We start from the raw sequence: 13,598 nt of genomic DNA, 5'->3' as shown, positions 1-13,598 counted from the left end.
GCCTGTCCCCCACAAAGGCTACGTGCTAAAGGCTTTCTCCCAGCCTGGTCGAAGTGATGGAGTCTCACAGGGCCCAGGGGAAGGCCTAAGGTCAGAAGGTGAGCCCTAGAAGGGAACAGTGAGAACCACAGGTGAGTGGAACACAGACTGATAATTTCCGTGTAGGTGTGTGTGTATGTATGCAGAAGCCGCAGGGCAGCTTTGTGTTCTCCCTAAGAAGCTGTCCATCTTGTTTTTAGAGAGTGTCTCATAGCCCTGGAGTTTGCCTAATAAGCCAGACTCACTGTCTAGAAGGCCACAGAGACCCATCTGTCTGTACCTATACAGGGTTACCATGTTCACCATGGCTTGAGTGTCAGGGACTGAACTTAGGTCTTCATCCTTGCACGAATGATCCCCACTCGCAGACAGAAACGTCTAAAACCATAAATGAAAACAATCTTTTTTCATAAGCTGATTATCCAGTATCCGTCCAGTTAAAAGCTAATGAATGCACTGTTCCTTCAGGGCTGTGGAAGACAGTGAAAAGGGCAGGCTTCAGCCGAGAAAGCTTGGCCTCTCAAACTCAGCACTTCCCCAGTAAGTCATCCCCAGAAGGGCGACTGCCAGACGATGAAGGGGTCTTAATGGAGCTCACACCAAAATCTTTGTCTAATGGCAATTCTTGTAAACATCCAGATAATGGCATGATTCGCCCATGAGATCATTTCAGAATCAGCTGGTGAGTGGGAATATGCTGGACGTGAGGGGAGAAATACTGTTTGTGAATGTGTAATTTTCCACAACGAAAAGATATGTTTCTGAGGTGAGTGGTTGGGGAGGAAGGGATGGGCCCACGACCAGGCAGGGTGCATTAGGCTTAAAGGTTCTCTAAGAACAGAATTTGTTCTGTGTCTTAAAATGATCAGTGATCAGGAAATGGACCCAAGCAGATGACCTCATCTGACTGCCTCATGCCAAAAGCCAAGGACACAAACACCATGTGCAAGCTGTTGACAATTCAGGAACACGCCCCCAAAGACACCTTACACTCCACTGAACAATCCGAGCCTGCTGTGTATGCAGAAAGTGAACCCTGTGGCTATCGATTAAAGACGGTCACACAAATGGGTCTGCACCCATTCGACAGATCATGGAAACTGTTTTTGCCAGAATCATCCAGCTTTGCTTTACAAGACTTCCAAATAGCAAATTAGCCTCTCGGTCAGTCTTCCTTTCTTCTGCTCAGATACTGAGGCAGAATCATGCACTGATACTCTTGTATTTTACCAGTTCCTTTAGGCAAGAAACAATTCTGGGATAAGCCTTAACACGCTGCCTCCATCCTCTCACTCACTAGTGCACGGTGCTCCATGGCCCTCTGAGCTGGCTGCCTGGAACCGGATGCAGTGTCCCAAGTGCAGACCAGCCGGCCACACAGTACAGCCTTCCATCCTCTGTGCGAGCCAGAGCTCCAGCTCGTCCGAGCAGAAGGCCAGAGGATACAAGCAAAGAAAGGCATAGGAGGAAGTGAGTCTCTCTTGGTTTCCTGGCTGGGGACTGAGCTTAGCCAACAGTTAAAGGTCAAATTTGCATTATTCTACCTCCTTGTCAATCACCTTCTCCTCCTGGGAGGCCAAGCCTTTCTCCTGGGCTACTCTAGTTTTCACTGTCTTCCATTTCTGTACCATACATCCTCTGTACCAGGCTCCACTCCTGGTTCCATGGGTGGGGCACCAAAGTTTAGGGGTTCAGGGCAGGGGCTGGAGGGTGAGGAGTCTCAGGTAGAGAAACATGGCACTGTTTACTAAGTGGGGAGAGTCTCCAGGCCTAACCGCAGGTCCACCTAGAGAGGGGACGGCAGTGAGTTCTGTGGATAGGTACTTGGCCTAGGCTCTTCTGAGAACGGTACAGCTACAGGCCCCTTGGAAAGTGCTCACAGCAACGAGGGGGTTTGACCTTAGGCATCTGTTCCCTTTCCCCGTGACACGCACTGCACCAGCATGCGTGGAGGACAGGGGCTGTCCCCCACCCCTCACTGTGTTCTATAGGACGAAGATCTAGGGAAAAGCAAAGACTGGAAGAAAAGAGACTAAAATGTTAACTCTGGCTTTGCTGAGGTTTGGCTTTATTTTTATATATTTCCTAAACTGGCTCTAACATGCATGTCCCATTAAGAGGAAAAAAAATAAAGAATAAGGAAAATCCGAAGATAAAACGATATTTGTTGAGTCCCACTGCTGGCAGCCTCACTGAGAACCAGGTGATCCACTGAGCCTGCACAAAAGCTCCCCAGTATCAGTGGGGCTCCGGGCCATCTCACTAAGAGGCTCCCTGAGGTGGACATTACAGCCTCTGGTCAGATGAGTAGACAAAGGTAACAGGTCCTGCCTGACTGCCAGCTATCCCGTGGACCAACCCCGCCTCGCTTCAGGTGCCCATTGATACAGGTCTCCCGGATGGCTAAAGACTGGGACGTGTCTAAAGAGGGAGGAAGGGAAGCGTGGGCTTCCTGTTTTCATCCTCTTTGGAGCAGTTTGTGGTTAACCTCTTTAGGGGTGGGAGATCTGTGTAAACTTGTGTTGCAAGAACAGCAAGGAACTCTGAGGTGAGAAGGTGACAGCTAACATATGTCCCTAAGGCTCTCCAAGTTTGAGCCGAAGACACTGCCTTTGTTGAGCTCAGCACATCAAATATCCTTTCCCAGTGACCGGGAAGGGCTTCTGTGTCCTGAGAAGTACCTTGTTCACTAAGCCTACAGGCTGCCGTGTGAGGTGTGACCCACCCTTGGTAACTCTCTCTGAACTGCAGCCTTCCAGCTGGCTAATCTGAGAAGAATGGGCAGAGCCACAGCAATATTCAATCCAGCAGGCACCTTTCTAATGTGTGTGCTTAGGGATGCTGTGTCGGCCTCTACACAGCTGAGTGGGAAGGACCAGAAGGTGGCTGGGGTGGGTGCTAGGACAGCCAAGGCAGGCACTTCACCTCACCCCAGGGTAAAACACCCCCTCTCCACGGCACTGGCCTTGGAAGCTGCCCCGTTCTAACCAAGCCAGGTCCTGCCCAAAAGGACCCGCTTTAGACAGAAGCAGGGTGTAAGCGAAGGGAAAGTGTGTAAGGGAAAGTGTGGAAGGGAAAGCGTGGAAGGGAAAGCGTGCTCATCTGTCTGCACACTTATTTTCCATCTGCTTTATGGCTATTTTGAAGGCACAGCCCATACCCACAAGTTAAAATACCTAAAAACACATTACTGCCAGCCTCAGCGAGGACACCAGGCAATTCTTAGCAAGCCGTGGTGAGGTGTTTGAGGCTGTGGAAAGGCCCTCAGGAGGCATTCCGGAGAGGCTGATTTCATTCAAACCAGGCTGGGATCAACGAGGGACAGAACAGGCTCAGTGGTTAGAGCACTGGCTGCTCTTCCAGAGGTCCTGAGTTCAATTCCCAGCAACCACATGGTGGCTCACAGCCATCTGTAATAGGATCTGACGCCCTCTTGTGTATTCATAAAATAAATAAATCTTATTTTTTTGAAAAAAAAAATGGAAGAACAGTGCTTCTGATGAAAATCCCCTAAGCAAGGAAAGCCAGACAAGGAACCTTCAGACATCTTGCTGTATCTGGGATACCATGGGGACAGATGGAGCTACATAGCTCAGGACTATAGACGGCAAACCAAGGACCCAGGTGCTTAGTGAGAAAAAGAACAACATATGGCAAAAGATGACAGTCACACAGAGAAACCACAGAAAAGAGGCCAGGATCACTGTCACAGGAAGGACTGAGGGAGCAGAGTGGGGGCCAGTATTGCCTGACACACCTCAGACCTCAGACTGTGAATGGATGGACAGACAGACGGACGGGTGGATGGACAGGCACTACCACCTGCTGTTGAACTCAGGGTCAGGGGCGCAGTTCCCTGGGGTTTAATCTCTCTGTGGAGTCTGACCCACAACTGTTTTTAAGGGAAACACAGGCATGGGGATGGAGACTCGTAGGTCCCTGTCTCAGGGACCTCTTCTGGGGATGATGTGGGGGCAATGACTAGAGTTCTTCACTGGCCTCTCCAGGTTCAGTGTGAACGCAGTTGGAGTCGCTGAACCACTGCAGTAAAGACCAAAGAACTACATTTCCCAGGTGGCCTAGGTTCTGCTAGGACTGAGTGCGCATGTGCAACCTGATGGTGGAAATGAGTCACACCTGGGCAAGCTAGGCATTCTTGGCATGCCTGGGGTCCCAAGGGGACTGTATGGGAGCATTCCTACGGGAGAGGCCGTGTGTGTGTGTGTGTGTGTGTGTGTGTGTGTGTGTGTGTGTGTGTGTGTGTGTGTCCATCCGTCCTAGCTACACTGCCTCCCACTGGGCTATTCTTGGTGCCTCTGCTGCTTTTGTTTTTTCCTGGAGAGTGTGTGAGGTCTTCAATGCTTCCCACAACCCTGACCATGAAAGGGTTTCTGGTATTTGCAGCTCAGGATACTGTCCATTGCTTCTCTGTACAGTCTTGGGCTACAGAGCTACTGGAGGGCCTGGTACATGCTTGTCTTGTAGTAGGCAGGACCCTGAGTTTCTAACATAAAGGCCCAGAAAAAGGAGCTACCAAAAATGACTAATGGAAAATTTTCTGAAATGTTGTATGCAAAGCAACTATGGAGTGGTTACAAAATATTTGTGGAGATTGGAGAGATAGCTCGATAGTTAAAAATGTACTGTTCTTTCAACGAGCCCCCGAGTTTGGGCCCACCACCAGAACTACCTGTAAGTCCAGCTCTAGGAGATCTGGCCCTCTGGCCCCTGCAGGAACTTGCACCCATACACACAAAAGAACATTCTATTTCAAAAGTCCTGCCACCGATGGGGGAAGAGATGACATGTCCTGTGCTATGAACAGACATCCTCTCCCAGAAGTATTGGACAATCCAAGAGAGCAAGTGGTTTCCCACACGGGCTGTAGACCTGGGATCAAACACAGGTCTCTGAGTCCCTTCCCGATACCAGAGGAGGAGGCAGCGGCATGGGCCTGGGGAAGGTGCTAAGACGATTTGCACCTCAGCTCCTGGCAAACCTCCTCAGACTAAAGAGGGGAAACACTCGAGGGAAAATTATTTTTCACAAGATTCCAGCTAGAGCAGGCATGGTGGCACATACCTGTCACTCTCCTTACTTGGGTGCATTATGAGTTTGAGGACAGCCTGGGCAATTTAGAAAGGCCGTATCTTAAAATAAAAACGAATAAAGAATCAAGGCTGCAGTTGTGGCTCTGTGGTAGAGAACTAGCCCATCATGCGTTAGGCCCTGGATTCAGCTTCAGTATGGTGTGTGTGGGTGTGAGGGGGGGGATTCAGTCCACAGCTACCTGGAGTTACTCTTGGAGAATTTAATGCCATGGGATAAATGATCCACCCTCACGGCCTCCTGAAAACTATCATTCAACAACTTGGCCACCAAAGTCCTGGGAAGTGACCCCTGGGCAACACCCATAAATTCCATAAATTCTTGAACCAATCAGTCCACTCCTAAGGGGGACTGAGAAGGAAATCGGGGCTGGGGCTGAGCCGTCCCAGTGTAAATACAGGAGTATACAGCCCCACTACCCTCTGCCCTTACTCTCCTCAGCTGAGGTTGCTCACTCTCAACCCCCTCAAGCAAAATGACAACATCAGCACCAACTGGCCCAGTCCTTGAAAGGAATGGGCCCACACACCTAGAAGGCACTAGGATACTACTCCATTGCCCTTGCACAATACTCTGGTTGTAGTTTTGCTACATTAGCTCACAAACCTCTAGCTATACTCTGAAAATCATACAAAAAACAGACCCTTCCCTCAGAAAGCTTTCCCTGTACATTAAGGCAGTCTGAACTTTAGGGCAAGTTTCAAATAACCAGGGTCATCCCATTTTGTTGGAAGTTCTGCAGGTCTTCTTGGAGACATTCTAACACCAGCTGAGCACGAACCAAGCAGCACTCTTAAGTATCTCTCAAGCCCACGTGAATTGAGCCCCAGAGCAGAAAACTGCCAAAACTCACCTTGTCTTGAGATTTGAGTTTAAAACATCCTGCGAAGAATAATTTTTCAGGTGTGAGCTCTTAAAGCCACTGATTGTTGACAGGTCGGAGTGTGAGCCATATGTCTCACTTGCAAAGTCGATTCAACTAGATTTGTAGCTTATTCCCCAGCAGGGCAGACAAGGACGGGAACAAGGCCTGGGGCCCACTGTGGCTTTGGAGATGTGAGCTGAGCATCCACAGTAGAAGCCATAAGGAATGGTGGTGAACAGCTAAGCAATGGTCCTTCGAAAGCTGGGGACATCCTATGACCTGGATGCATGGCAAAGCTCATTCCAGAATTCTCCCTAACTAGGGTGTAATACCTGCCATTAACCATGCTAGAAGTTGGCTTATCCAAAGTTCACGGAGTCTCAAACATTTCTATGTCATGAGGGGCTCAGACATCTGTCCTGGGGAGTTCTCCTCTGTTATCTGTCTAAATTCTCAGTTCCTTCTGGGCTCCACTTGCCCTAAGTGGGGAGACTATTTAGGACTCAACTGTATGTACTGTGTTGTTTGATTGTTAGGTTGGTGTCTAGTCTCGATGAGAAAACAAGAGATTTTCACGGCCATACCAACTGCATTGAATAGTGCCTGTAGGTACTCTCTAGATGCCAAGAACAGGAACGAATTCTGCTCTGCAGTAGGAGGGCTTGAAAGTCTATACAGGGGATGACAAGAGACGGGAATCAACCTGGAGAGGTGGGTGGGGCTACAAAGTTTCCACAGCAAATGATTCTGATGAAGACTCAGGGGGCAGTAATGTATTCCTCAAGGCTTCAAAACTGGAGCAGTGGAAACTGGATTCAAAACCTCTTCTTCTAATGCCAATCCGTCAATCTGCCACCATTGCTCAACTGAGACCCAGCACCTAGAGCAGTTTTCACTTCAGGTTAAAAACACCAAAGACAACGCTATGGGGCCATAGCAGGAGGTGAGGCAGGCTGAGCCAAGAGAATGGGAGGTAGAGTTGAGCAGCTGCCTTGCTGCAAGAGAAGATAGAAAACACACCCAGGAAGACTGGTGTCTATCTGAGAGATGCTTGACCTGCAGAGACGGGAGGAACTGCTCAGCTTCCTGCTTGTATGGTCTGCTTGTGAGAGCCAGAACTACACAGGACTAATCTTCACTGCTGTGTGTGCTTGCAATTAGTGATCTGGAAGAATCAGGCCCATAAGGCTGGTTCCACACATCTAAGCACAAAGGAAACATGGGTCCCAGAAAACAGAGCTCAGAGTTCTGGGGCTGATATACAAGCCCACCCCACCCCTGCACAACCATGGCCACCCTGGATACAAAGCAGGAAGGACAGATTATCTGACCTCTGAAGGCTTCCACCCTTGAACTCCTGTGACAGATGGAGCTGTGTCACAGGAAGAACATCTGGGGCAAAAGGAGGCATGTGGGAATGTGTTGTATATCATCAATGTTTATTAATAAACTATTATACAGTCATACAATTTTCTTAGATATGTATATTGATATGGATTTCTTATTTGAACATAGTTATTTTCCATTAATGAAAGAATTGTAGCTATCAGCGGATAATTACAGCAAATCGAATAATATTTATAACAGGATGCAGGCTTATTAAACTGTCAAGAGCACAGAGAACCCCCCTAGCCACCTGAGTGCAGTTTCTGACATCACATTCAGAGTTTCTGCAGCATTTTGGGAGAATGTAGAATCTGTTAAGACCACAGGCTGGTTACCCTGTGAGGCCTTACAGAGAAACTGTGTTCTTTGGTTACAGAATTCATTGTTAGGTCTTTGTCTCCCTGACTCTAAACCTTGGAGCAGTAGTGGACTGGAATCTGCTCATGTCTAAGATGTAGAAGGTCTAGCTATGTCTCCATTCAGTGCCACAGAACAGTCAGATCCACAGGTGGCATAAGAGACAGGCCCTCCCAGCACCAGGGACACCATGCTTGGACAGATGCTGTCTCCAGCACCAGCTGTCGCCACTTCTATTTCCCTGGGGTTTCTAAAAATGTAGAAGGCCACATGGAACCACAGTGAGACAGTTTGGATTATCTCCATTCAGTTCTTGTGAGAAGCATAAACCTTCAAGGTTCTCTACACTACCTCTTTAGTTTTGCTGTCAGAGAAATGGGGTCCTGACTAGTGAGTCCCACTTACCTCTCAGTACGACCAGTGCCATGCTGGGAACTTCCTGTGAGCCTCAGTTGCCCTTTGGAAAGCATCAATACTCCATATCCTGAAAAGGTTTCCACAGACATGGAATTTGTGTGGCCTGTCTACATGGGAGGGGGAACCTTTGTAAAAGGGGGAGCCATATAACTGGTCCCCCCTCTCTTGCCTGGGACATCTGCTTTCACAGGTATTATCTATAAAATGGTACAGCAGTAAGGGGTAACTGACAGGCAGATGGAAATTAACCCTGTGAGGATGAACCTACCATGAACACCTCAAAGATGAAATGTACAGCCAAATTATCTTACAGAAGGCAGAGAAGGCAGTAATCACCTGCTGGAACATCTTCAGCATCTATTAAAAATGGTGACTAGTTTTATATGTAAACTGATGTGTCTTCTTTTCCATAGAGTACATTCAGGAGGACAAGTTCTCCTTCTGCAACTCCAGTACCTGGTCGTGTGGTGTGATGGTTTGCATATGCTTGGCCCAGGGAGTGGCACTATTAGAAGGTGTGGCCTTGTTGGAGGAAGTGTGTTACTCTGGGGGTGGGCTTGGAGGCACTCCTCCTAGCTGCCTGAGGATGCTCAGTCTGTTCCTGGCTTCCTTTGGATGAAGATGTAGAACTCTCAGCTACTCCTGCATCATGCCTGCCTCGATGCTGCCATGTTCTTGTCTTGGTGCTAATGGACTGAACCACTGGACCTGTAAGCCAGCCCCAACTAAATGTTGTCATTTATAATTCTTGCCTAGGTCATTGGTGTCTGTTCTCAGCAATAAAACCCTAACTAAGATATGTGGTAAGTAGTATGTTTTTAAAAAAAGTTTAAAACAAACAAACAAGCAAAAAAACAAAAAAACCAAAAAAACAACCAACAAACAACTAGATGGAGCAGGGGAAAGAATGCATCAATCAGAAAGGTCGGCAAAGGAGAAGAGTCCAGAGAAGAGGCCACACCACGGAGCCCTTTCAGGCCATAGCCAGAAGCTGTGCCTGTAAGGATCTGCTTATGTGATCTCCCCAGGGCTGAAGGGGTACGCTGCTCTGGGTTTTGCCACAAGCTGTTTTCCCTGAAAATGGTCCATCCTTCTGATACAGACACAGCAGGACATGGCAGGTTAGACAGGTTAAAAAAAAACCCAAAACAACAACAACAACAAAAAAAACTCTGGGACACCCTTCAGCCCCGTAGCTGTCTTAGATGGGCTGTAAACCTCCAAGCCGTAAGACCTGCCTGTACTTTCTGTGGACCACCCACTCTGCAAGGTTGTTCCAAGGGTGCTGAAATAAAGGCCACCGCTTAGTGTGTCCTCTAAAGCTCCTGTGAACTCACATGGCACAGGAACCAGCTGAGATGACAGGCCATGAGTAACCTGCCCACAGGAAAGAAGAGGTCAGCAGAGGAGCCTAAGGACAGCGTGTGGGGACGGGAGGGGAAGTGGGGGAACCTCCTCAGGAGCTGTGGTCTATGTCTGATGTCACCATGGCTAGAGAGCAGCTTCAGTCCTGGTGAAGTCCAGAGTCAGTGGCAGAGATGTGCCTGACACAGTAGCACTGTGATGACAGACGCTGAAGACAGGGTAGTGGGGAGGACAGGGTGGCTTCACAAGTCCTCACCCTTTAGCATTACTTCCTGCTCACAGTTAGGGGCAGGGTTCGTTGATCCAGAGACAGGAACCTGGCATGCCCCTAATGTACATTTGTTCCCGTTGCTGCTTTGCTGTGACACGTTTGCCCTATGGTGGTGGCTCCAGATCTCTTGTCAATGTCCAACTGGAGCCAGGACACAGGGTACAGTACAGTCCCAGAACTTGGTCCTGACCTGACCTACCTGTTTCCAGTAGTCAGTGAGACCCCAAAGCACAGGGTGGGCCTTATTATTTTTCTTGGTTTATAGTATTGGACAAACGACAAAACGTACATTTAGAAAGCAGAGGATGGGCAAGCGTGCACACACACACACACACACACACACACACACACACACACACACACACACAAGAAGTTTCCTGGCTGAATAGAAAGTAGAACACACACCCCAAAATCAAACACTGAACTTGCAACATCAGATCTAGGCAAATTCATGAACAGAGAAAGGCAAGCCACACTGTGCGCATTGGCGCCTGACCTTTTGGCCCAGAGAACGGGAAAGCATGCATGCATATACATACCCGACTTGGGTACTGTCTCGATACGGCAGCACGGAAAATATACTACAGAAGGATCTTCTGCCACTGATAAGGACTATTCTACAAAGTAAAAACAAAAAACACAAAAAACAAACAACTAACTAAATGCAAAGACTCCAAATTAAAAAAAATAAAACAAACTTAAAATAAGTGCTAGAGCAAATTAAACATTCACGGCATTCCCAGCAGATCTGCATACTCCCGCCTCCTCCGACAGATGGTTCTCTGCTCTTGCAAACCTCAGGCCTCAGAGCAGCAGAAGTGTGCTGCTTCTCTCACCCAAATATCAACATGTGTGAGACCAGCCATGCTGGCTGGGTTGTGGGCTGTGTGTGCAAGCCAGAGCAGAGCACCCTGAATCTTGGGTGGCCAGTGAGGCCAATACAAGACCTGATCTCTGCCCTGCAGTAAATGATGCCGGGGTAACTGTGCCTAGAATTGTGAGCCGGGAAGATGTTGCTATCGCCATTGTTGGCGTTTCATATTCTGGTACCCCATTAGGTTCGGAGAATAGATTAGGGAACAATTATGTAATCGGTCTTAGCGGCCATCCCTGCTGAAAAGAACCCACTGGGAACGGTTTAAACGGTGTCCTTATGCAATCAAAGCCACTTGAAAAAACATTCAAAACAAAAACAAAACCCCTCAAAAGTACTTATCCCACTCTCTGAGAATAACTTTTGCCAGAGGGAACTGGTGGTGGGAGAAAATGAAGACGTGAGTGGGGTGGAAGTCATTACGGTTCACATGTGGAGCTTATTTACTTTCTAAATTTCCTTCAACATTACAGTGTCACAAGCGGGAAAATCCCACTGCTGCATGCATCAGCGTTGAAACTATGATATTAAGTTGCCCACAGCCCTGGGATGAAGTCTGGTCCCTGGCAATGGCAAGCCAGGCCACACTACTGGCTCTGCCTCTCGAGTGTCAGTGACTCAGTATTTTCCCACATGCCTTATCACGTCTGCGTGCTAAAGCACTTGCAGTGATCCACCTACTGAAAAGAGCCAGTTCATCCCGTGTCTGAAACACGCTATTTCTTCAGCTCAGGCACACTTGGTAGCCTCACAGAGTCTTTAAAACCTAACTTGGAAGTCACTCCTCCAGTGGGAGTGAACTGGTCACAAGTCTCCTCTAGAGGACAAGGCTAAGGAGGCATCACTGGGCTGTTCCTCTACAGATGTGCACCCTCTACCCTGAGGCACAGTCTGGAATTAGGGAGGCACCCAAGCACTCAGAGACCCAGGGCTTTCGCTGTCTGTGGGTCCTACAGAGACTCCTACTCACAGGGACAAACAGGACCAAGGATAGTGCCCAGCTTCTGATATCAGCTTTGTCTCCTTTTCTCACTCTTCTGAGCCTCAATTTCCCCATCTAACAATGATGCTGAGTTGGGCAATAGAAGCACACACGTATTTTCTTGGAGGCAGAGGCAGGAAGATCAAACCTGAGACCAGTCTGGGCTACATGGATCTGTTTGAAGAAAGACAAGAACAAGGGAGAGAATTAATGAACAAATGAATGAGGTAAAATTAACAGTGTTCTCACTGGGAAGTTGGAAGAGAAAATGAGTTCATTCTAGAGAAACCTCTGGGCTGTTGCCTGGCAGACAATGATACATTGAATAAGAATGATTTTCAGTGTAGACTAGCTTCTTGAGTGGAGCTGTCTTAGCAACTGACGACTTGTGCTCAAAGCCCTCCAGACCTCAGTGCTGCCAAGAAGCAAAAGGGCAATGCTGGGGGGGGGGGCTGTGAGAGCCAACACACGGCCCCAGTGATGTAACTCGCAGATGGTTAGCCATCAGACCTTGTTCCCATCAGTGCCCCATCCTCACTGAGCCTTCAAGGCCTGAAGGGCCTGAGTCAAATCCATCATGATCCTACCTGCCTGGACCATTACATGTGAAGCCCAGAGACAAGGCTTCCCACATGGTGTGTCTGTATAAATTTATTTACATAGACACAAAATGGCTGAAACACTTGACTATGTGCTAGGTCATAAATGTTATTGCCAGTAAGATACAAGCTACGCAGGTGACTCATTGGTAGGTGTGGAAGCCATTGATTTGAACCTGATCTCTTGCTACAAATTCATCTCTCTAACTTACTAGAAAGATCTGCCTGCACGTGCTTATCCATGGGCTTACCCGTGAGCTTCCTGGATACCAACAAGCCTGCCTCTACCCACGTGCTGTTCCATAGTAGCTTTTTAGTCCAGCCTGCAGGTCACCTTGATGGATCACAATCTCCATCATCAGAGGCGCCAGCCTGCTCTGCTCAGCCTGGACCTTTCCAGATGGATGGAGGTCCTCCCTATGCCCACTGCCCTTGTCACCCTCCTTGTCACTCTTGCCATATCCTAAGCCTTCATCATCAATGTCCCTGAAATATGGAAGAGGGTGTTGGCCAAGCCCTACCACCCGACCATTGCTGCATCTCTCTCATTACTCGGTATTAATGTGCCTCTCTTTCCCACACCAAATGTGTTTGGACATCTTTAATAGAGCAAGAAAATGAGAGACTGTCAATGCCAAGTGTAACCCAAGTCTCCTCCAGCATTTGACCACAAAAGTGCCTGTCAGTAAATGGGTCAGATTGTTCTTCATCTGTGGGTGCACTCTGGGTGGTCCTTACTATTAGGACACCATGGATCTCATTCAGAAACTTGTGTATACTGAATTATGTGAGCCAAGTTTAGCAACCCGGAACACGGACTGTTTCCCAACAATCCCACTAGGATGGTTTTCTCCTTGGCCAGTCTTGAGGGGAGAGGGGGAGGGAGGGAAGTAGGAGCTCTGCATCTTTGAGTTCTTTCCTGCCATTTCTGGGCTCAGCCTTCCCACGAATTCTGATCTTGACAGGGACCAGAGAAAGAACCCGTGGCAAAGACCCTCATGGTGGATTCACGACAGCATCACCAACATTGCCAGTGGAAGAAATGGGATCAAGTCTTCCATATTTCCTGGGGTAGGTCTGGCCTACAGCGGGGACTACAGGCCTGAGCCGGAAGAGGGAAGCCGCAAGTACTGCAACGTCAGACTCCTCACAACAGCGAGGCCCGTCCTGTTTAGACCCAGAAGGGCTCATGGGAATTCACAGCTTTGCTGTGCTCTAAGGAAACAGCAATCATAGTGGAGATGTCGCCGAAGAAAATCCAATTTGTTTGCTTCCTTCGAGGGCATCTGCTTCTCCTGAGAAAATTAAATCAGGCACTGGGAGTCATGAACAGC

At 48.4% G+C, this 13,598-nt stretch overlaps 1 protein-coding gene across 1 annotated transcript in view; it reads right to left on the bottom strand.

Moving 5' to 3' along the window:
* The window catches only part of CABLES1 (Cdk5 and Abl enzyme substrate 1), a 99,053-nt gene that overhangs the window by 24,498 nt on the left and 60,957 nt on the right, over positions 1–13,598 (bottom strand). The window contains exon 4 of the mRNA XM_080919963.1: positions 10,349–10,426. Within this exon, the coding sequence (XP_080776089.1) occupies positions 10,349–10,426 (78 nt within the window). The remainder of the gene's footprint in view (positions 1–10,348; positions 10,427–13,598) is intronic.

This window comes from Micromys minutus (genome assembly GCF_963924665.1).
Source record: "Micromys minutus genome assembly, chromosome: 8".
Lineage (NCBI taxonomy): Eukaryota > Metazoa > Chordata > Mammalia > Rodentia > Muridae > Micromys > Micromys minutus.
This window is presented reverse-complemented; position numbering and strand designations above follow the sequence as displayed.